Source organism: Lithobates pipiens, unplaced genomic scaffold (genome assembly GCF_037356315.1).
Source record: "Lithobates pipiens isolate NorthernLeopardFrog02 unplaced genomic scaffold, aLitPip1_a1.2 Scaffold_18, whole genome shotgun sequence".
Lineage (NCBI taxonomy): Eukaryota > Metazoa > Chordata > Amphibia > Anura > Ranidae > Lithobates > Lithobates pipiens.
Window position 1 is genome coordinate 400,642,817 of NW_027507758.1, and position 24,404 is coordinate 400,667,220.

The 24,404-nt window shown below is 42.5% G+C and overlaps 1 protein-coding gene across 3 annotated transcripts in view; it reads left to right on the forward strand.

Moving 5' to 3' along the window:
- The window catches only part of LAMP3 (lysosomal associated membrane protein 3), a 70,922-nt gene that overhangs the window by 39,531 nt on the left and 6,987 nt on the right, over nucleotides 1–24,404 (forward strand). For 2 of the 3 annotated variants that reach the window (XM_077487892.1, XM_077487894.1), the window contains one exon: nucleotides 14,614–15,110. The exons of the other annotated variant lie outside the window; for it this stretch is intronic. In XM_077487892.1, the coding sequence (XP_077344018.1) occupies nucleotides 14,614–14,753 (140 nt within the window). In that variant the 3' untranslated portion in view covers nucleotides 14,754–15,110. Of the gene's footprint in view, nucleotides 1–14,613; nucleotides 15,111–24,404 lie in introns of those variants that run through there. 3 annotated transcript variants of the gene reach the window in all.

Here is a 24,404-nt window from a genome sequence, read left to right on the forward strand (position 1 = left end):
GAACTATGAAGAAACTCAGCCATCTCAGATACTCCAGTTACTTACATGCTCCTGGTCAGAGGCCAAACTCCAGAAATAATGGAATGCACATGCAATCAGCCATTTCAACCTTTTACTGTAACCAGAACAAAGTGCAGAGTTCTCTGTTCTCTCCCACATCCACCTGTTACAAGTATAACTGTACAGTCGGAATCCCAATGTAGCACAGGGTTGCCGACCAGCACTTCCATATCCCTCAGTTGTATGGTCATACTCACTGTAACCTACAGATTAATGTCTTGCAGGCTATCTCTTCCCATCAACCTCAGCTCTATAGTTCTTCCAGCCCTGGAATAAAAGTGAATAAGTTAACTCCACCTACAGTACCCTCTCAGAGACAGGGTTCACCTAAAAGGGATACTAACCCCTGTTTACAGGTTCCTTGTGGTCTATTCCTCACAGCAAGATCACCATTGCATGGACCCATTGTGCCAATTTCATTTTACCTTCTTATTCCATTGCTGTAATTAAAGTGGAGGTCCAGCCTGGGTGAAAAAAATTAAAAGTCAGCAGCTACAAATACTGTAGCTGCTGACTTTTAAAATTAAGGCACTTACCTGTCCAGGGAGCTCCATGATGTCGGCGCTCCAGCTGATTGGACTTATGGATGTTAGACATCATTTAGAATACTGTATACAGTTCAAAGCTTATCATAGAAAGTATTATTTTACAGAAAAAGTAGTTGATGCCTTGAATAAACTTTTAGTAGAGTGAACAGCATGTGGATTAAAATATGCATGGGACAAACATAAATCTATACTTAAATAAAAAAAGTAAAAAAACAAACAAAATAAATATATATACAGTGTGTGTGTGTGTGTATATATATATATATACATATATATATATATATATATATAAAAGGGCTGTTTCTGATTACAATTTTCGTGTTCGATTAATCGTTTTTTTTTATTATCGATTAATCGACTAATTTCGATTAATTATAAAGCACATACAGATCCAACTACTTTTAGCTGATCTCCTTGCATTGCAACTCTGCATTAGTCAGTGGTAAATGTGGTATACACTATATACAATCACCCAACGCTAGTTCGTTTCCACAATCCATGACTTAACTTTACAGTTCACACAAATATGTTTTAAATTCAAACTGTAGCACTGATGTAAGCAATTTTATTTCCACAGTAGCGTGACAATCCCTCCACCTCTGGTCTAATCACTCTAACCTTATGGCATGGACCCCTGTGCAAACAGGTGGTCATGCAAGCGGGTATCAAAAGGGTTAACACAGACCATAAACTTCTCTCAAGTCTCCTTAGATCTCAGCAAGGATGCCAGGTCATGGGTAGAAAGAAAAGATCTAAGTGCTCACCGCTTAAGTATCAGATTTAATTTTTGTGTTCAAACACAAACTAATCACATAAAGATGATAAAAACACAGCATGTAAAGCTGACAATCATGTTAGTTCCGTAGGGCAGCAGCGGGTGACGTCATGCGTAGCTCCTCTCAGTACGCGTTACGTTCAATCAGAACTTCAGAACTTCGACATCCAGTGACGTCGATGTCAGTGACGTTACCGGATCTCCAACGGAACTTCCTAAAGTCCCGGAAGCCGACGGAGAGGTACCGATCAAAAGAATTTTGATTGATCAAAAAATGAATCGATTAATCAAGGAATTAATCTTTCATTTCCACAGCCCTAATATATATATATATATATATATATATATATATATATATATATATATATATATATATATATATATATACAGTATCTCACAAGTGAGACAAGTGAGTACACCCCTCACATTTTTGTAAATATTCTATTATATCTTTTCATGTGACAACACTGTAGAAATGACACTTTGCTACAATGTAAAGTAGTAGTTGTTGCCCCCTCAAAATAACTCAACACACAGCTAATAATGTCTAAACTTCTGGCAACACCCCTAAGTGAAAATGTCCAAATTGGGTCCAAAGTGTCAATATTTTGTGTGGCCACCATTATTTTCCAGCACTGCCTTAACCCTCTTGGGCATGGAGTTCACCAGAGCTTCACAGGTTGCCACTGGAGTCCTCTTCCACTCCTCTATGACCACATCACGGAGCTGGTGGATGTTAGAGACCTTGAGTTCCTCCACCTTCCATTTGAGGATGCCCCACAGATGCTCAGTAAGGTTTAGATCTGGAGATATGCTTGGCCAGTCCATCAACTTTACCCTCAGCTTCTTTAGCAAGACAGTGGTCATCTTATAGGTGTGTTTGGGGTTTTTATCATGTTGCAATACTGTGAAGGGAGGGGATCATGCTCTGCTTCAGTATGTCACAGTACATATTGGCATTCATGGTTCCCTCAATGAACTATAGCTCCACAATGCCAGCAGCACTCATGCAGCCCCAGACCATGACACTCCCACCACCATGCTTGAATGTAGGCAAGACACACTTGTCTTTGCACTCCTCACCTTGTTGCCGCCACACACGCTTGACACCATCTGAACCAAATAAGTTTATCTTGGTCTCATTAGACAGAAAATGTACACTGTTATATAAGCTGTACACTCACTACTTTACATTGTAGCAAAGTGTAATTTCTTCAGTGTTGTCACATGAAAAGTTATAATAAAATATTTACAAACATGTAAGGGGACCACTCACTTTTGTGAGATACTGTGTGTGTATCTATGTGTATATATATATATTTATGGTGTGGAGCCCTCTGACCGATACGGATAAGGATGACAAACAAGGTTAACATACACTCGCTTACTTGAAATGGACCTGAAAGTGTGCCCTGGTCTGACGTACGGTATACCAAAATAAGGGGGCATACCTTAGATAGAAAGTGGGTGATAAATGAAATGAATATGAATGGAGTGAAATGAGTACTCTCATGAGGAGTATGATGCTTGAGAAATGCCCTGAAAAAGGGGATGGGTGGGTGGGTATCGCGCACCGGAACCGACGAGGAAGATAGGCGAACGGGCTGGTTATATACTCCACCGGGCTCCTCCCATAATTTCAGGCCACCATACTGGCCTTTCTATTTATGGTGTGGAGCCCTCTGACCGATACGGATAAGGATGACAAACAAGGTTAACATACACTCGCTTACTTGAAATGGACCTGAAAGTGTGCCCTGGTCTGACGTACGGTATACCAAAATAAGGGGGCAAAAACATTCAGGTAGGGGTTGCATTTTATTGATCCAAGTTTGTTACTGGGTGAGCTCGACAAAGGCCTGGGTCATCTCCGCTTGCGGATTGGGTATGTAGCGGGCGAAACAGGTGGACCTCCATCTGCCCAACTTCTTGATAATGTGAGTAGGACAGAGGTGAAGGATACCCGGGAGTATCCTGACACGTTCCACCGGGCAGCGTTCAGAGGTTTAGTGAGAAATGGCAGAAGAGGACTAATTCCTGGTTGATCAGCCAAAAGGGTCAACAGGCGCGTGAGAAAGGCGACCGGGTACCAGCGGTTGTTGGACTTATAGAAGTGTATGTCCGAACCCGAGCCAAGCTGCTGCGTCTTGGAGACTGCTAAGTGTAAGACGAAATGGTCTTCGTATCGGACCAGGTAGTGCTCGCACAGCATGCGTGCTGTGAGGCTACAACAAGTAAACTCGCTTGGCCGTAAGAAGCCGTAAAAGGCCAGGTGTATGGCTGCTTGTAAATGACACTAATGTGGAGACCGAAAAGGTGAAGTGGCCAGGATATCTGACATATTTCTAAACGTCCCCTGTGATAGGCAGTCGTTTTGGTGCCGGCCATCGGCTGGCGCTTCTGGATACCGCGCATACCAGCCCGAACGGCGTGGTAAGAAAATAGGAAGGGTACGGTAGGGTCCTGGAGGGACGTGAAATGTTGTACACCGGTCAGGTATAGCCGGATCGTATTAAAGGATAACGCCAACTGCGAGTGGCAGCAGGAAATGAAGGCTATGACTTGCTTGACACGGGACGTCTCAGTACCGTGATACGTGATGAAGTTGGTTAAAGGCCCTCCAGGCTGATTGATAGGCCTTGAGAGTATTGCGGGAAAGGGAGTGATCAAATGAGTTGGGTAGCCGCTAGGAGGTGAGGGGCTAATCCAGGGTCAGTTGAGACCAGTCCGGGATAGCTGCTGATGTTGGTCCGGCTCCGGGTACCTGAACGAAAACGAGACAAGGTTAAAAAGCGGGAGAGGGCGTCCGCTGCCTGATTGAATTTACCGGGGATAAAGGAAGAATGGATGTTGAACTGAAACAACAACAAGAGCTGGACCAGTCGACGTAGGAAGGACATAACCAACAGAGAGGACGCCTTGGCGCAGCCAGGAATTGCCAGTAACTGGGGAGGCCAGGGAGCTGCGAGCCAGAGGTGGCCAAAAAACAGCCGCAAGCCCGTGGAGGCCGCTGCGTTGGTCATCACCTGGGGAGAAAGGGAAGACACGGAGGGAATGAACAGGGAGACGTCATTCCCAGACGATAGGAATTCCTCCCGCATAGCCAGGACTGCTATTGCCGCGGGAACCCGGCTGAGGACTTGCTCTGGATCCTGTGAGAGGGACAGTAAAACCAATAAGTGTGACACAAAGGCGCGACCCAGAGGGATGATGCGCATAGCGAACTCAACATGCCGTGTAGGGACTGTAGGTGTCTTTTGGACGACTAGACTGGAGAATATGCGAGGATATAATATGCCCCTAAAGATGGCAGTTGTGATGGCGAGCGTTTGCCGTTGGCTATGGGCTGATGCCTCTGGATGCCCCGAGGTGGGGATCTTGCTGTATGGGCCGTAACGACAGATGGCTCTCCGTGCACTGTAAGGATAAGAAATGTTGAACGCTGGCTAGAAATAGCCTGGGCGTGCTACAGGAAGAAGCCAGTTGCGTGTGACTACATGATCCTGGTGCGGGACGGAAGCTGAACTCAACTGTCCTAAGGAAGAGACGGATAGACAGACAACAGTGAATGGTTTGTAAGAAAGCCACGGGAGACGAGAGGCCAATTAAGTGCTGCTGAAAATGATGTGTAGCCAGTTTGTGTGCCACTGAGAACGTGCTTGCCAATGAATGATTGCAAGAAGTTATGCTAAGTCATGAGCCTTGGCGTGACTAAAGTTGTGTTTAAACATGTGCTTGCGACAATTGCCCGGGAGTTTGTCACTGGAGATGTATACGTAGTGACTGTGAGCCATTCGTGTTACCGCATGTGCACTGCGAAGACTACAGGAGTTGTGCTTGAATGCATGTTTGGATGCGTGCTTGCGATGATTGCAAGATGTTACCCAGGATGCGTGCTTGCCATGACTGCAAGATGTTATGCTAGGATGCGTGCCTGCAACTAATGCAAGGAGTTGTGCCAGGACTCGTGCCTGCAACGACTGCAAGGAATTATGGTAGGCTTCATGGGTAGCCAGGCCGGAAAAGACAGAAGTCCATCCGGTCCAACCAAATCAAAATAAATAAGGTATCACACAACCCGACACCCAATTCTACGCCCGCAGCTGATCCAGAGGAAGGCAAAAAACCCCCAACAGAGCATAGGCCAATTTGCTACAGCTGGGGAAAATTCCTTCCTGACCCCTCGAGAGGCAATCGGATTTTTCCCTGGATCAACTACACCTATAAATATAAGTACCCCGTAATACAACGTACATTTAGGAAGGTATCCAGGTCTTCCCTAAAGCAATCTATTGAGCAAGCCAGAAGTGCCTACCAGCAATGATTGCAACAAGTTGTGCCTGGACACCTGCTTGCATCGATTGCAAGAGGTCTATGCTCAAATGCGTGCTTGCCATGATTGCAAGAGAACTATGCTCGAATGCGTGCTTGTAATGAGTGCAAGAGGTCTATGCTCGAATGCGTGCTTGCAATGATCGCCAGAGGTCTATGCTCGAATGCCTGCATGCAACAATTGCAAGAGGTCTATGCTTGAATGCATGCTTGTAATGAGTGTAAGAGGTCTAAGCTCGAATGCGTAATTGTAATGACCGCGAGAGGTCTATGCTCGAATGCGTGCTTGCAGCGATTGCAAGAGGTCTATGCCCGAATGCGTGCTTGTAATGAATGCAAAAAGGTCTATGCTCGAATGCGTGCTTGCAACGATTGCAAGAGGTCTATGCTCGAATGCGTGCTTGTAATGACCGCGAGAGGTCTATGCTCGAATGCGTGCTTGCAGCGATTGCAAGAGGTCTATACCCGAATGCGTGCTTGTAATGAATGCAAAAGGTCTATGCTCGACTGCGTGCTTGCAACGATTGCAAGAGGTCTATGCTCGAATGCGTGCTTGTAATGACCGCGAGAGGTCTATGCTCGAATGCGTGCTTGCAGCGATTGCAAGAGGTCTATGCCCGAATGCGTGCTTGCAACGATTGCAAGAGGTCTATGCTCGAATGCGTGCTAGTAATAAGTGCAAGAGATCTATGCTCGAATGCGTGCTTGTAACGATTGCGAGAAGTCTATGTCTGGATGCGTGCTTGCAACGATTGCAAGAAGTCTACGCTTGGATGTGTGTTTGCAACGATTGCAAGAAGTCTGCGCTTGTATGTGGAGAAAACAGCGAGACACGCCTAAACGAAGCTGTGTTTCCCTTTTGAAGGCAATCTATAATGAAATGAGGCCGAGGAGCAAGGCCCCCCGGCAGGCATCCAAACATTGAAGAATCAACTGGACCCAAGCCGGGAAGCGGTATGTGACAGTGAAATGAGAGAACCTGCCATGACAGAGATCCGGATCGCCATGCCACAACTTGCGACCGAGCACGAAACGGATTCTGGAGCATGTACTGAAATGAGGCCATTCCTGGGGCACGCCGAGACGAATTTGGTACACCGATGTGACTATTCGTACCGGAACGTGATAGGTGAAATGAAATGAAAAACCCATGACAAAGACAAGAATCAGGGGACGAGCCCTTGACCAAACAGATGAATCCTGTCTTTGGAGCATGTACTGAAATGAGGCGTAGCAGCTGGGCACACCAGAACGAATCGGTGCATAAGGAATGCGACAGGATTCGAATTGGTGCGTAATAAGTGACAGAAATGATATGCCATGACAGAGACAAGATTCAACGACTGGACTGATGGTTACAACAAAGAATCCGTCTCTGGAGCATGTACTGAAATGAGGCGTAGCAGCTGGGCACACCGGGACAAATCGGAGCATAAATAAACGCAACAGGATTCGAATCGGAGCGTAATAAGTGACAGAAATGATATCCCATGACAGAGACAAGATTCAACGACTGGACTGATGGTAGCAATAAAGAACCCGTCTCTGGAGCATGTACTGAAATGAGGCGTAGCAGCTGGGCACACCAGAACGAATCGGTGCATAAAAAATGCGACAGGATTTGAATTGGAGTGTAATAAGTGACAGAAATGATGTCCCATGACAGAGACAGGATTCAACGACTGGACTGTAGGTTACAAAGAATCCATCTCTGGAGCATGTACCGAAATGAGGCGTAGCCGCTGGGCACACCAGGACGAATCGGTGCATAGAGGAATGCAACAGGATTCGAATTGGAGCGTAATAAGTGACAGAAATGGTATGCCATGACAGAGATGAGAATCAGGGACCGTGCGTGAACCTGCGAGTGATTCAGTCTCTGGAGCATGTACAGAAATGAGGCCGAACCCTGGGGCACTTCAAAGCGAATCGGTGCACCAGAGGTGCGACAAGATTCGCGCCGGAGCGCGACTAGTGACAGAAATGATTTGAAACGGTAGAAATGACTGGGAGTGAAATGATTTGACATGAGATAAAATAAGATACATAACATAACTGCATGAATGAAGAGACATATATTCGAACTGGAGCAGACAAAGCGAAACGTGTGGACTGCTTGCCTTGTCGTAACAAGCAGTCGGCTGTGAGTCGAATGATTCGACCGATACTAATAGAAATGCTCGGGCAGACGAATGGTTTCGAATGCCATACCTGCGAATGAATCGCCTGACGTGGCGTAATCGAACGTGTCGAAAAGTGACAACGACTACATCGAAAATAGAAAATAGTGACATGCGTACGAGGGCCACAGTAAAACATTCGATTTAAAAGAAGCGAGCGGGTCGAGAGTACAGGGAATGTTGATGGTACATCGAAAAACATAATTGAAAAGGGGATGCCGAAGCCAAACCTGCGACAGCCGGCCCAACGTGAAACGACAAATTCGATGGGTACGACGACACTCCGACGGCGAAACCCACGGACGCTGATGTACAGGAAGACGAGTTGTCAAGACGGGAACGAATAACGCGGGAACTCACGAACAGGCTCACTGCATCTGGTCTGGATAGTCGGCCCTTGATGTCTGACGTATCAGATATCGCGCACCGGAACCGACGAGGAAGATAGGCGAACGGGCTGGTTATATACTCCACCGGGCTCCTCCCATAATTTCAGGCCACCATACTGGCCTTTCTATATATATATATAGTCAAAATGATTTAGTTACAGTGGAGACTGCGAGAGTCAGGGCCTCTCGTCCAAAATCAGTGCCTGACTTCACAAATGTGGTTCTGGAAGAATGGTCCTAAACCTTGTGGACAGCCTTCTGTCCAGAGTTGAAGCTGTTATAGCTGCAAATGGTGGACCAACTCAATATTGAACCCTACGGGCTAAGACTGGGATGCATTAAAGTTTTGACAATATAGTGTATGTGTCAAAAAACGAGGCAGACACAATGGACCAGTTGGCCTTTTTTCTGCCGTCACACCATAAGAACACAAATGTAAAAATAGGATATTTAGTTTCTCTATGGCCTACTTCTGATCACACAATGGTTACCTCCATGCATGTATTTGTTCAAGACAAAAGCATGCCATAAACACAACAAACAGGTGGTGTCAGTGGCTTCTGCTTTACAAAGAGGAAACGATAATATAATAGGAAAAGAAGCTTAACAGTTACACCTACTGGATTGCGCTTTGTAATACCTGTGTGGGCACAGGAATCCATTCTGCTGCAATGTACATTTCTCCCAAGCTCTAGCATCAGCCAAATGTCAATCAAGGGCTGATTCTAATGTTACTTGTTGGTGCAGCCAATACCCAAACATTTAGACCACCCAGCAAAGATTTCCTCATGTCACATTATTACATTTGATAAGTTTTTCATAATTTGTTTACATTTTTCCGTGCTTTTATCTTAAGTGATTATTCTGAACTTTTTCAAAATTAGTGAATGTGTATCCTTTTCAGAATGGGCAAGGTTGGGTATATTAGAAATACTGTTGAAGAGCAATTTTAGTGGGTAAGGTGTGGTGGCTAAGAAGCACAATGCAAGTATTGAGGATCGTGGCTTGTGTGCAAGGGGATGGGAGTAAAATTATTTTAAAATCACTTTTAAATTATTTGGGGTTGTTTTAGAAAATCTGGATCGAAGAAAATTAAAGATATGTCCAATCATATCCCAGCAGTCGGCTTTTTAATGCAATATCAGCATAGAAGTATGTATCTGACTGGTTGCTAATTTAAACATATGGATTTTTTTATAACTTGTATTAATCGGTCATACTGTGGCTTATTATACCATATTGTGGCTCTAAAAATAGTTGTGGACCACTGCATTCTTAATGCTCCAATGAAGTAATTTCCGATTCATTCTTGTTGATGCTGTCAGACACCTCAATAAGGATTCTATAGAATTATTTAAACATTTATAGATTAAAATTAACCTCTCAGAATAGGAATTGAATAACTGTGATTGATACGGCAGAGGGTCAGATGTCTTCTATCGTATGAAAGTTGCTGGCCTGTCAACTACCTGGCCGTAAAGTAAAACTATAATCAAAACTTTTTTTTTTTTTTATATTTGGATAGAGGGAAGGTTATAACCCCTGTCTGTTTTTTTTTTTTTTTTGCCATCTGTTTCTTGTTGGGGAAATTTACCTTCACTCCTTGTTGCATGGCCAAAACAAGAAGTGAAAGAAAATCCCTGCAAATTCCTTTGGGACCCCCAGGTCACCAGAACTAGTGTGCCCATCGGAAAAAAATTCCCTTCTATTAGACCCCTTTCACACTGGGGCCGCCCGTACATTCACGGTAAATCGCCGCTCATTTTAGAGGCGCTTTGCAGCTGTTTTTGGCCGCAAAAAGGGGGTCAAAAACTCCCCTGTTGCGGTGCTTCCAAAGTATTCTTCAGGCACTTCAGAAGCGCTGACAATTCATTGCAATGGGCAGGGGCATATTGGGAGCGCTGTATACAGTGCTCCCAACCCGCCCCAAACATGCTGCTTGGAGGACTTTTCCGAATGTCCCGCAAGCGCACCACCCGAGTGTAAAGAAACTCATTGCAATGAATGGGAGGCGCTTTTCAGGCGTCGCCTGAAAACTGCCTCAGTGTGAAAGGGGTCTTACTTTTCTGGGATCAACCCAAAATTTGTGATTTTCTTTAACTTTCCCTTTAAATTATAATGGTAAACAGGACAAATAGGGAGGGTGAATCTCCCTGACGGGGTCACATACAGCAATTTAAACTGACAGGTGTTCTAATCCATCCCCTCTCTGTCCAAAGCAAGGAAAAACTGTTTTGCCTATAGTTGTACTTTAAAATACACTATTTTTCCAAAAGTATTGGGATGCCTGACTTTACACACACATGATCTTTAATAGCATCCCAGTCTTGTGTGTCTATGGAAATGTTTGACCATTCTTCCAGAAGGTGTTCTATCGGGTTGAGGTCAGAACTCTGTGCAAGCCAGTCAAGTTCCTCTACCCCAAACTCACTCATCCATGTCTTTATGTTTTGTAGACTAGTTCAAATAATTTGGTGGAGGGGGGATTAGGGTGTGGGGTTGTTTTTCAGCGGTTGGGCTTGGTTCCTTAGTTTCAGTGAAGAGAACTAGTAAGGCATCAGCATACGAAGACAATGGGGACAATTTCATGCTCCCAACTTTGTGGGAACAGTTTGGGGATGGCACCTTCCTGTTCCAACATGACTGCGCACCAGTGCACAAAGCAAGGTTCATAAAGACATGAATATGCGAGTTTGGGGTGGAGGAACTTGACTGGCCTGCACAGAGTCCTGACCTCAACCTGATAGAACACCTTTGGGATGAATTAGAGTGGAGACTGAGAGTCAGCCCTTCTTGTTCAACAAATGTGCTTCTGGAAGAATGGTCAAATATTCCCATAGACACATTCCTAAACCTTGTGGACAGCCTGCCCAGAAGAATTTAAGCTGTTATAGCTGCAAAGGGTGGGCCAAATCAATATTGAACCCTACGGACTAAGACTAGGATGCCATTAAAGTTCATGTGCATGTAACAGCAGATGTCCCAATATATATATTAGTTAGTCTAATATACTAATATATATATATATATATATATATATATATATATATATATATATATATATATATATATATATATATATATATATATATATATATACACTCTGCATTTAGCATAGACTATATATTCAGTGTTTACTTGATATTCAGGCAGTGTAATAATTATATATACACAGTCTTGTGTGTGTGTGTGTGTATATATATATATATATATATATATATATATATATATATATATATATATACTCTGCATCCAGTGTAGCCTATATCTACAGTGCATTCTGTGGTGCACTGTTTCTAATACACTTCAGGCAGTGTATTAAAGAGGAAGTAAATCCTGATGGGTTTTACTTCCTCTTTATTTCCCTGCAAAGGTAAAGCATAATGGACTACTATGCACAGCATAGTAGCCCATTATTTGTCATTTACCTGAAAACGAAGCTGGGCACGTTAGCCACCAGTCACAGCAAGACCCCCTTCATAAACGGCACAATCTGCCCTTTCTAAAGTGCACATGCGCTGTAGATATCAGTGCACAGCTTTATTGTAAGTATTTCCTAAACTGTGGAGGTTTAGGAGATTTTTCTATCACCTACAGGTAAGCCTTAATGTAGGCTTACTTGTAATTAAAAGTGGTTGTACAGGGTGTACATAATGTATATATACATTCTTGTGTATATATATATATACAGTATCTCACAAAAGTGAGTACACCCCTCACATTTTTGTAAATATTTTATTATATCTTTTCATGTGACAACACAGAAGAAATTAAACTTTGCTGCAATGTACAGCTTGTATAAAATAACTCAACACACTGCCGTTAAGGTCTAAACTGCTGGCAACAAAAGTGAGTTCACCCCTAAGTGAAAATGTCCAAACTGGGCCCAATTAGCCATTTTCCCTCCCCGGTGCCATGTGACTCGTTAGTGTTATTTTGAGAGGACAGCAAATTTACACTGTTGTACAAGCTGTACAATCACTAATTTACATCGTAGCAAAGTGTCATTTCTTCAATGTGTTCTTCAGTGTTGTCACATTAAGATATAATACAATATTTACAAAAATGTGAGGGATGTATTCACTTTTGTGAAATACTGTATATATATATATATATATATATACTCTGCATCCAGTGTAGCCTATATCTACAGTTTATTCTGTGGTGTACTGTTTCTAATACACTTTGGGTGGTGTATTAATATATATATATATATATATATATATATATATATATATATATATATATGTTAGATAGATAGATAGATAGATAGATAGATAGATAGATAGATAGATAGATAGATAGATAGATATACACGCTGCATTCAGTGTAGCCTAAATCTACGGTGCATTCCATGGTGTACACAGTATACAATACAGCGCAGCCATTGTAAACTTTCTAATTCACTTCAGGCGGTGTACACAGTATCTAATATAGTGTAGTGTGGCATTGCAAAACAAAAAATCTGGAAGGCCACCAAGGAGAGGCAGATGCTCACAGGACACTAAAAGAGGGCAAGCAGCCTCTATGTCTACAGTTAACAGTGGTGGTTGTGTACATGGTGCATCCTCTGCATGTGGCCATGGGGCACGCTTGTCCTTTTTTGCTGCTGTTAGCCGTGTTATTGAGCCACAACATGCAGAAGAGTTGGTGGAGTGGATAATCCTCTTTATCATGTGTCACCCAGGCTCAGAGTAATTTGCCTTCCAAAGCAGCTGCCAAAGCGGCCTATTACTCCGGCTCCTTGTCCACAGTCATTCTTTGCATAGCCCCACCATCATGCACGGGGGAGTCCCCAGAATTATTCAACCACAGTGTCAGTTATATGCTGCTGGAGGATGTGCAGCGATTTGAAGGCTCTGATGTTGGTTCCCAGATTGAGGAAGACATGAGCCTAGAGATAGGGGGTGCCACAGAAGGACAATAAACTGGCAGTCATGTTTCACAGCAGGGCCCATTCCAGCACCCAACATGAGTATCTGTGAGGGGTTACAGTGTTGTGGCAACACCACCAACACCACTCAAGGCCCAATTTTTCTGTCCCATTTAACAGGGGCATGTAATTAGAATTTTTTATCTAAAAATACAATAAAATATAAGTAAAAAAAAAGAAATTGCCAGTCGTTTGGCTGGTTTCTGTCAAATGAGCATGATGTAAAACCAGCAGTCGACCGACTCCCGATCAGTGCTCTCAGCCAATGGTGGAGAGCTGAGGGTGCTGTTTAGGAGTCGGTTGGCAGCTGTTCTTTCAGCATGTTTTTTTTTTTTTCATCAATCCACTGGGTTGAACGAAAAAAAAAAATCATAGTGTGTACTAGGCTTAAGGCCCCTTTCACACACCCATCCCATTCAGATTCACCTTTCGGTTTTTCAGGCTGATCTGAATGGAATCTCAATGTCAATCTGTGGGTTAGAGGATGTAAACAACCGTGCATTCATTTGCATTCAATTATCTAGGTAAAAAAAAAAAATGGAAAGAGTTTGTACCCTTTTAAAAGACCTAATGTGAGACCTAAGTCTCCTTATCGAAAGGCCAGTAGGTTACTAAAGTATGAAAATTCTCATATGACAGAAAAACAATTTGGTGATGTAATGTATTTGTATTGTATTTTCGGACGAAAACTGTGCTAATTAAACAAAAATCATACGATCTTGTATTGTAGGAGAAAAAATGTGCTTGTCCCTTCAGAAAATTTCAGACAAAAGCTGTGTACTAACGATCGGATTATCGCACGACTGTGTCGAAAGCGTAATTTTTCTTCCAGTTTTCATTAAAGCAGTAGTAAACCTCTGGCTTTTTTTTTTATTAAACCTGCAAGGCAATGTCATAATGTGTTAGCATGCATCGTATACTAGCACATTACATGAAATTTACCTTAGAACGAAGCTCTCCAGTAGAGGTCTTCCTTACAGGTTCACAGACTGCGGCTGTGTGAGTGGCTGGAGTCGTGATGGGGTCACTTCTGCGCACATGTGCGTGAGCTGCCGTTTACCACACATGACTCTGAAGGAATAGCGCGGTTATGCCGTTCCTTCAGAGCGCACGCACATGTGATGTCACTGGCTGCATCTAAAGTAAATATATCCTAAATGGTGCACTTCTATGAGATATTTTCTGTACCTTCATGTCACTCCGATTCAGAAGGGGATCTGTTCAGAAGCCACCCATGAAAATGGAGCCGAAGTAATCTTGCACAGGGCGTAAATAAAACAATTCTCACAGGTTCTCTTTAAGCTAGAGAGTGTCAGACAGAGAAAGAAAATCTTTTTATAGATTTGTTTAGGGTATTACAATTCACCTGCAAATTTCTACTGTGGCTTTATTGCAGAAAAAGTCTGTTATGCAGACAGAAACAAATTGTTAGTTCCAGTGGGTGTGGCCTTGGCGGTGGTGGGGCTGATACTCATTATCCTTCTCGTGGTCCTGCTCTCAAGAAGAAGGCGAATACCAGGATATGAACGAATTTGAGATGCTCACATTCACCACTCACAACAGACTTCATCACGTTACCTCAGGTTTTACAAGCATTTTGCTGCCGCACAAAAAACACAAAACTCTGAAACTTTTTAATTTGTATTAGTTATGATCATGTAATGAAAACACTGATAGAAATAGTTTGGAGCTGACTGACATGATGATTAATAAAGGAGCAACTAATTCAGCCAAACCCAGGAAGCAGATGTTCATTTTACAGATAACTGTAATATATTGTTTTTGGATTCCATAGTCCTGTGGTTCTCATTCCAGAGTACAAGGAGTCTGCAGGATGATGATTGGTCTGTGATCACCCACATATAAACAAATTAAAATTATTTTAAATAAGAATTAGAAAGCGTTTGTGATTTATTGTTCATCTCTTTCACATAAAATTTGAAATACAGTATTTTATTTATGTGTATTCATAGAACGTCTTGCATCCTTTGAAAAGAATGCATGGTGTTTCATGAATAGATAAGGGGATAGGAAAGGACTGGTGAAGGACAGGATCCCTTTACTGTATTATTATTATTATACAGGCTTTATAGTTTGAGCAGAACTTTATGCTGTAAAAGAGCCACAGCTCTCATCCCCACAATTCCGGAAGTAAAGCATTGCCAGTATATTCTGGCATGAGTGAGACTAGGAATTTGAAACGAAACAGCATCGATCGAGACCTAGGATTACTTTAGATCCTGCAAAAGAAAAACTTTAGTCTAGTGGGCGGCAACACCAGTCTTTTCACTGTTGAATACCCAGCCAGCTCTGCGATTTCACCTGTCAGCTACCACATCCCTTCCGTGTTCTGTAGTGATGTAGACGTTGGTGGGAGAAACCACAGAGCTCTGCAGGAGAAATGCTGACAAACAAGGAAGTGTCAGATAGCAGCGGTGTTCATAACTCTACCTCAGAGCAAATATTGTTACCACCTACTGAACAAGTAAGTATTCAACTTCTTCTTTTACACCAGGGGTGCTGAATGATAAATTCAATATCTAATATTCTTGTATCTCAAGGGTGTTTCTGAATGAATAGCATTGATAGTCAGACTGACTTAAAAACAAAGTATGCATTTATTGTCACACAGCTGGCATCATAAATACAATGAAAAAAGTATAACAGTTCAGTTCAGTGTAGGTAAAAATATATGAAATAGAAAAAATAGTTATAAAGCTTTAATAGGCTTATAAAAGTATGTGTGCTTCATGGCTGCTGCCTTCTCTCTCCATGCTGTCTTGTGTAAGCAAAAAGAAGCGGGAAATTACGTTCTTATGCCGCGTACACACGACCGGACTTTTCGAGGGACTAGGTCCGACAGACTTTCGACGGAGTTCTGACGGAGTTCTGACAGAGTTCTGACGGACTTTCCGAATGAACGGACTTGGCCACACACAATCACACCAAAGTCCGACGGATTCGAACGTGATGACGTACGACCGGACTAGAATAAGGAAGTTCATAGCCAGTAGCCAATAGCTGCCCTCGCGTCGGTTTTTGTCCGTCGGACTAGCACACACACGAGCGGATTTCTCGGTAGGAACTGGGTCCAGCGGAGTTCCGGCGGAAAAATGTGAAACATGTTCCATTTCTAAAGTCTGTCGGATTTTTGCAAATCAAAAGTCCGCTGCAGCCCACACACGATCGAATGGTCTGCCGGAATTGTTCCGTTGGACCTTTGATGTTGAAAAGTCCGGTCGTGTGTACGTGGCATAAGACTTCTGGGAGAATTCAGCTGTTCCAACTTGTCAAAGTGTCTTTGTGTGAATATGTCTGTGTCACCTCTTCTAGTTGGTGTGTGTGTGCCTGTCTGACTTTCAATATTGAAACGTTGGCTTTATATGTTACATGTAAATGTCATAACTTCACAAAAACTAACTTCAGCAATATGCTATACAAAAAGAGATACTAACTCAGAGAGTCATATATGGAGTTGGATTGACAAGCCTACATGTAACACTCTATACTTGTAGCAATGTGCTGATCATGTAATGTCATATAACCAATCACTCACTAATATGAACACATATTACCAACTACATTAAGTAACTATATACTAATACTTATTAATATGACTGAGATTACACCAAATTAACTTAATAGGTTATAAACAAATATGTATTATTCCTCTAACTACATAAATACTTGTCTATTCTGGACCTCATTTGACATTCTATACCAGATATCTCATTGTTCATTCTCAAACTAACTACATACACCAGATACTTCTAACAATACTCAGCTTTAGATGATTATCTATTTTACAGAACATTTGATCAAGGTCATTCACACATACTATATTTATTATGACTAATCATAAAACCAAATATGTTTGCAAGCCTATCATTAATATAATATAACCTATAAGTATTGAATTATGATTTTGGAATAATATTCTAACAGGTGCTCAACCTATTGAAAAGCAAGTGATTTGGCAACCGATCTCGGGGCCCAATGAACTATGGGGTTTTACCATACCCCAAACCGCAAATGTAAACAAGCTCTTACTGTCCTGAGCCCCCTATTAAGACTGCTTTCACACTGATGCACTGTAGTTTACCCACACCGTGGGTGTAGCACAGTTTACCTTTGGCTTTCCTGGGGGTTAGCTGCTTTCAGAAAGTGGCACCACACCTGCAGGATATAATAGAAGTCTATGGCTCAGTGCAGCCAACCTGCAGGAAAGCCACACGTGCACTGCACTATACCTGCGGATCAGTGTGAAAGCATCCTAATAACCCTTTTTTATAAGTGCTATATGGCCATTGCAAAAGTGCAGTGTATGTGATATTTAATACACTGACATTTACCTCTTCCTGCTTCTGCTGATATCGTGCTCCAGACTGCTAGAAAGGTCCCAGGGTGAAGTGCGCTCTGCCTGGCCGGCACTAAAGAGGAAACCTTAACTTACCGTATATACTCGAGTATAGGTCGATCCGAATATAAGCCGAGGCCCCTAATTTACCACAAAAAAACTGGGAAAACGTATTGACTCGTGTATAAGCCGAGGGTGAGACATCCCTGTGTCCATCCCTGTGTCCCGTCCATCCCTGTGTCCATCCCTGTGTCCCGTCCATCCCTGTGTCCATCCCTGTGTCCCGTCCATCGCTGTGTCCCGTCCATCCCTGTGTCCCGTCCATCGCTGTGTCCCGTCCATCGCTGTGTCCCGTCCATCGCTGTGTCCCGTCCATCGCTGTGTCCATCGCTGTGTCCCGTCCATCCCTGTGTCCATCCCTGCCTACCTGTGCCAATCTGCAGCCTCTGTGTGCCATGCCGCACCTCTCCTCCTCGTCTGACAGACGGCGGCCATTCCACTGTTCAAAAGCCGCGCCTCTCTGTCTGTGATAGGCGGAACACTCAATTTCCCAGCAGTCAGTGTTCCGCCTATCACGGACATCCTCTCATCCTCGTCCGTAGTATGAGAATGAGTGGATGTCCGTGATAGGCGGAACACTGACTGCTGGGAAATTGAGTGTTCCGCCTATCGCAGACAGGGAGGCACGGCTTTTGAATAGTGGAATGGCCGCCGTCTGTTTACCTGATCTCCGTGACTCGAGTATAAGCCGAGGGGGGCACTTTCAGCCTAAAAAAAGGGGCTGAAAATCTCGGCTTATACTCGAGTATATACGGTATATGGTTCCTGCTCTCTTCATAGCCGTCTGCTTCCTCCTCTGGCTCCATGCAATCTGATGCGCTGGGATGGCAGTAACCCGTTGATCGAGATCTGGGGTTGCCAACCCACCATCCCAGAGCATGGGCATGCCCTTCACTGGTTTGAGGTTGCAGGCCACAGGTCGAGCACCGCTGTTTTACATGGCGCCTCGCTTTCAAATATTTTATCCTAGCGACAAGGTTGATTTGATGTGAGTATTTTAAATATGATTGGAACAGATTGGAAAATTAGAGAAAACAATCTGAGTAATCATAATCAACAGCCAGAAATTAGCATTTTAGTACATTTTATTAAAGGAAACCTGAACTTGAGAAGTATGAATGCAACCACTGCTGCTCTTATTGTCCAAATATGTCATGCTGATCCAATAGATTAATTCATTTTAAAGTTACAGACTCAGAACAACTATTCAGGGCCCAATCAAACCTCCGCTGAGGTACATTTAACACAAGTGCATTAACGTGTGCTATGTTGCGTGTTAATCTGCATTGCGTTAAGGCAGCCCATTAACTGAATGGGCTGCCAACACACCGAAAATATGACCTGCATTTTTGTAACATGGTGCTGTGTTGCAGTGTTGCAACAACGGTGTGTTACTTCAGTGTGCTGGGGTACCATTGAAAATTAATGTTACCACAGTACAGTAGCATTGATCCCAATGGCCCCTGATTTCAAGGGACTGTCCCTGATTTGGAACAAAGTCCCTTTTTCCTCCTCATTTGTCCCTCATTTTGTTGTGATCTATATAGTTGTATATAAAATGCATGCTTTATCTTTCAAAAGGTGTACTGAAGTGCTAAGCCCTTCATCAAAGTTCTAAATTGCTTCATTTGTAAATTTCAAAAGAGACTGATTCTCAGAAAAGGAATTATCACTTTAATTACCCTACTGATCTGCATTCATATTTTAGGTCAGTGTTTAGCAGGCAGCCAAAGGAATTTTCAGTACAAGTTTGCTATGGGTTTCTGACGCTGTAAAAGCATCAGTGGCGGAACTACCAGGGTCGCAAAAGTTGCACTTGCGACTGGGCCCTGGCGTTCTGCAAGTGTGGAGAGGCCCAAGACCCGCACCTCCCCCTGTACCTCCGGCTGGCAGCTAACTATACAGGGGAGGGGTGCATAAGGGGTAGATCGGCAGCTCTGTGATGTCCATGGGATGTCCCTCTGGCAAGCACAGTTCACTTCCTGAGTGTCGGTGTATACAATGGAGAGGGGGGGGGGGGCCTCTGACCATAGCAGGCACCAGATTCAGTGCGCAAGTTTGTCGCTCTGCTTATACACTCTGCCGATACCTGCTTATATCAGAGGCCTCTACATTGTATACACTCACACTGGGGAAGTGAAATGTGCTCCCGCAGACATCACAGGGAAGCAGTATGTACATGGGGTGCTGCTTCTTGCATCTAGGCTTCTCATGTAAGGTAAGCCTGGCACCTGAGAATGCATTCTTACTGTAACAATGCCCACCTGTCACACTTTTTCTCATTGGGAGTAATGATATTGCACAGTTTCCAAACTTATTTTTCCACTAAACAGTGACATTTTATTGTTAACAATTTGCATCTTTTTAATATGTTGATATATAACTATACTTATGGATCAAACTCCCAGAATTTAGTCTTAATAGAGGGTAATAGGAAGTCAGAGGAAAAATTATTCACATTTTGCATACCTATATCTCCCTAATAAATACCATAAAAACCGAATTCCAAAAATGAACAGGGGTATATTTGTGATAGTCAAATACTAAATACCAACTAAAACCACGAGAAAGCCCCATTGCAGCACCTGTATAGTGTGCATTACAAATAATATTGTATATGCACATTTTTCCTCCAATGCGTTTCTTAGAACAAGGTCCACTTTTTCAAGGTTGAATATACAGTTTAAGAGATAAGAATACTCTTGTAAAAGTACAAATATTATTATTGTAGATTACACAAATACTTACATTGCTTGTTTATTATCTGATTAATACATTAAGTATTAAAATACAGATTTGATGTAATGAATCATATAATAAGTTTAAAATATGTTCTTAACCATTTATTTAGAGCAGTCTTTCTCATAATTTTTACCCCACTGGAACCTTTGATATAACTTTCAGGTCCAGGGGGAACCCCAGCTAAAACATACATTACATTGGTGACCAGTGCGCCACAGATGAACTTCAAAAAGAAATGCTATCTAGTGCCTTCTCCAGTTGACGTTTCACATTCCTATTCCTAAAGGGTGATGCATAATGGACATTGATTGGGACTTTTAACGAAGCTATGGCCTGGTAAGGTCATGTGCTTCCATCCCACGGGACTTTAAATGAAACTATGGCCTGGTAAGGTCATGCGTTTCCATCCCTATTGTATTCAAAAAAAGAGGGGGGGGGGGGGAACAAGGGGGACATTGGGACTTTACATGAAGTATGTGGTAGCAAGAGAGTACAAGGTGAACTAATAGGAATTTTATTGATCGTTGCAATTAGATTTACAAGAAATAAATAAATACAATGATAAACAAAGTAATAAACAATGCATGATAATGGTAATAATGATAATAATAATACAGCATGATAATAACATAAATATTACAAAGTATCATAACAATAAAACTCCAAAGTTCACCGCAGCAAGATTGAATAAAAGCATATGTAAGATAATGTCTGCAGGACCAAGGTCTTTGTGCACCAATTAGGGTAATATCAAAATCTGAATGTATTCAAAAGAAGCACGGCATATGATAGCTCTACGCACGTTTCGTGGCCTTTATACCACTCATCAGGAGCAGAGCACGTGTTCAATCTATAATAAAGAGTAATATGATATTCAGAAGTAAGGTAAATGAAAAATAAAAATAGTAATGAAAACGCATGAAAAAAGGTTGGGGTAAACGAGTCACCCACACCTAATACATGCTTACTCACTTAGGTAAGTGCACTGATAGTCTAGTAGGTGGGTGCCGCAAGCCGTCCAAAATACACCCCCAACCGGGAGCCGTGGTGGGTAACTCAATGGAGATAGCCACAAGGCCGCAGCACAAGCAGGCATGGAATCACCACGAGGCACTTCTATAGAGAGTGAAAGATTAGAACCATTAGGAGATATGCAAGGTGTGAAGATGGTGAAGGATTAAGAAAGATAGTAAGGGGAGCTGAATGTTAAGAAGAAAGAGAGAATATAAAAAAGTTAGGGCTCACCGAGCAAAAAAGTGAGGGGACCAAACATAGGGCTGTTAGCCATAGGAATGCAGTGAAGGAGTGAAAGATTTAATTAAAAGAACTGCATGTGATCTGGTGTATAAAAAGCCTTGAGTGACCACACCCTCTAAAGAGCCGACCCCATGAGTATCACCACAAGTCATCCCACCACCGTCACGCCGCATGGCGAAATGGGGGGAGAAGAGGGCTTCCGCCAGCCGGATAGTATATATCTCCAGTCTGGCGGCTCCGAACTGCCCCCATAGTGCCAGCAGTGTGTAAAACTCAACTGCAAGGACGTAGCAGCAATAAAAGAACGCTGCACATCCTGCGTGAATTGCGTGACGTCGACGCACAGTGAGACGCATCCACCCATCAGGCGTCCAATGACGCAAAGGATGGGAGGAGACTATCAGTGTGCGTCACAGCTCCCGGAAATGGAGATGGAAGCCGGACGTCATAGCAGCACATCCCCACAAGGCACCAGCAGAGCAGCAGACAAGACTGGCAGGTCCAAAATGGAATATATATTGCACATGATTTAAAACTATAGAGGTAAAATGAGGTAGTAAACAAAAAGAAAATTGATACAAAAGGTAAACAAGATAATTACATATAGATGAAAGGGGCTGGCCAAGGTCAATAGTAGCAGAGAAGTACTGATACTTAAGCTGATAGAGCATTACCACATACTTCCATCTATTCCTAAAGGGGGCAGTATACAGTACTGCTGAAAGATATTACACTTCTGGAAAAACAGGTTCCCTTTAAAGCCCCCTCCCTGCTAGTATAGCTGGGAGTGAGGAAATGAAGCATTGTGAAATCACTAAGCATTAGTACTGTGATATGAAAGGAAGGAAAGTTTATCACATGCTCCTCCATACATAGAAGTACTGAGTATTTGCTTAATTCACAGCAGTTGGAGTGGCAGGGAATTTAAAGTGACACTAAACCCTGGTTAAAAAAATATATTCTGTTTAAGTATGTATTCTTAACTCCTCCATATCTCCAAATTCTTTTTTTTTTTTTTTTGCTGTGATTACACTTCTTGTTAGAGGGTGGCTAAATTCATTCTCCATGCTCCTGCTGTATATAGGAATGTAACCACTCTCTCATATTGGATCTTGAGTTAGACTAGGGATTGGGTGAAACATGTCAGAGGAGTAGTTTTGGGGACAGGGCCGTAGGTTTGGTATTCAGGAAAGGTACAAAAAGAGGCACAATCTGGAAAACTAGTGGATCAGTGGGCACAAAAATATGAAGTTAAGTCTTTTCCTCAGCTTCAGCCCTTGAAACTTCATACCAGATTTAGAATGTTGGAATAAAGTAAAGCTTGATGAAATGTATCTACAAATAATATGAATGCCAAACAAAATTGATTAAATAGCACGTGCTTTGCTCCCACTTCCAATACATTCATCTTTCTTGTGTTCTTATGCCACTCCATTTGGCCACCAAGAGCAGACTAAAATATCCAATACTTCTTGATATGAGGAGCAGGTGAGTCAATCCTCTTCATGATGCATCTCTGGGCATCCGAGCATCCACGTTCCAGCCAGAGTGACCTGAAGCTTAGCTAACACAAAGCTTCTTCCTTTTGCTCCTGTGGGCAAGCAAAGTGGTGGGGTAGACGAGGCAATGTGGCTATAAGCTGCCAGGGGGACTCTGCTTAAAGTGGAACCTAACCCATAAAAACGTATTAAGTTTTTCTTGATCCAGACCCCCCTGCCCCAATAAGAATAGGATGTTGTTCCCTCCTACACAAAAAGAATACCTGCCTTTTTTGTGCTGCACTAGCCCAGAATGGCATTGTGCCCCACTGCTCTATTCAATTTAATGAAGAGGACAACCACATTGCAGAATTGTGTGCTAATGCAGATGTGTCACAGTTGTTTCTGAGATGGCAGAGACCTGTGGCATATCTGAGCATGTGCAGACATTTCCATGCATGCGCAAAAAAGTTACAGAACCCCATAATGTTTGATGTCAGAACTGGGGCAGCTTAACCACGCATGTGTGGAAAATCTGTGCATGCACTAGATAATTAAGGACTGTGAAGCCAAAGACGAGTCAGGGGATAGCAATATCCCTGAATGATGTTCCTTTTTAAAATAACCTGCTGCCTTCCCCTGCTAATTAACGTTAATTACTAAGCTAAAATGTTAAAATCAATAAGGGAAAACGGTATAGTTTCAATTATGACACAGCAGGAGGATGGAGAAAAAAGTCTTTGGGGGAGAGCGCTGCAGAGGAGGTGAGTATTGCAGTGATGAATATATATATATATATATATATATATATATATATATATATATATATATATATATATATATATATTGTTTTTAAGTCTTGGTAAAATTTATTTTAAACTTTTTCCACAGCTGGAATTGGACTTTAGGGGCCCTTTAAATTCTTTTAATGATCCACACAAACTTTTTCATTCTCTGTTTCTCTACATCTTTCAGCTGCTGAATCATTACAACTAAAAGAGTCATATTCACTTGTGAGAACGACATACTGGGGTTTATTTACTAAAGGCAAATCCACTTTGCACTGCAAGTGCACTTGCAGAGCAAAGTGGATTTGCCTTTCATAAATAAACCCCTTTATGTTCATTTCACCTTATGCAGCATATTTGCAATGTATGCATAAATAAATGACTTCAGAACACATACACACATTTGTTATATTGCCCTATTGTTCTCAACTAATGGAAAGCAATCAGTGATCTTTGAAGCCATGGGGATTATTTACAAAGGCAAATCCACTTTCCACTGCAAGTG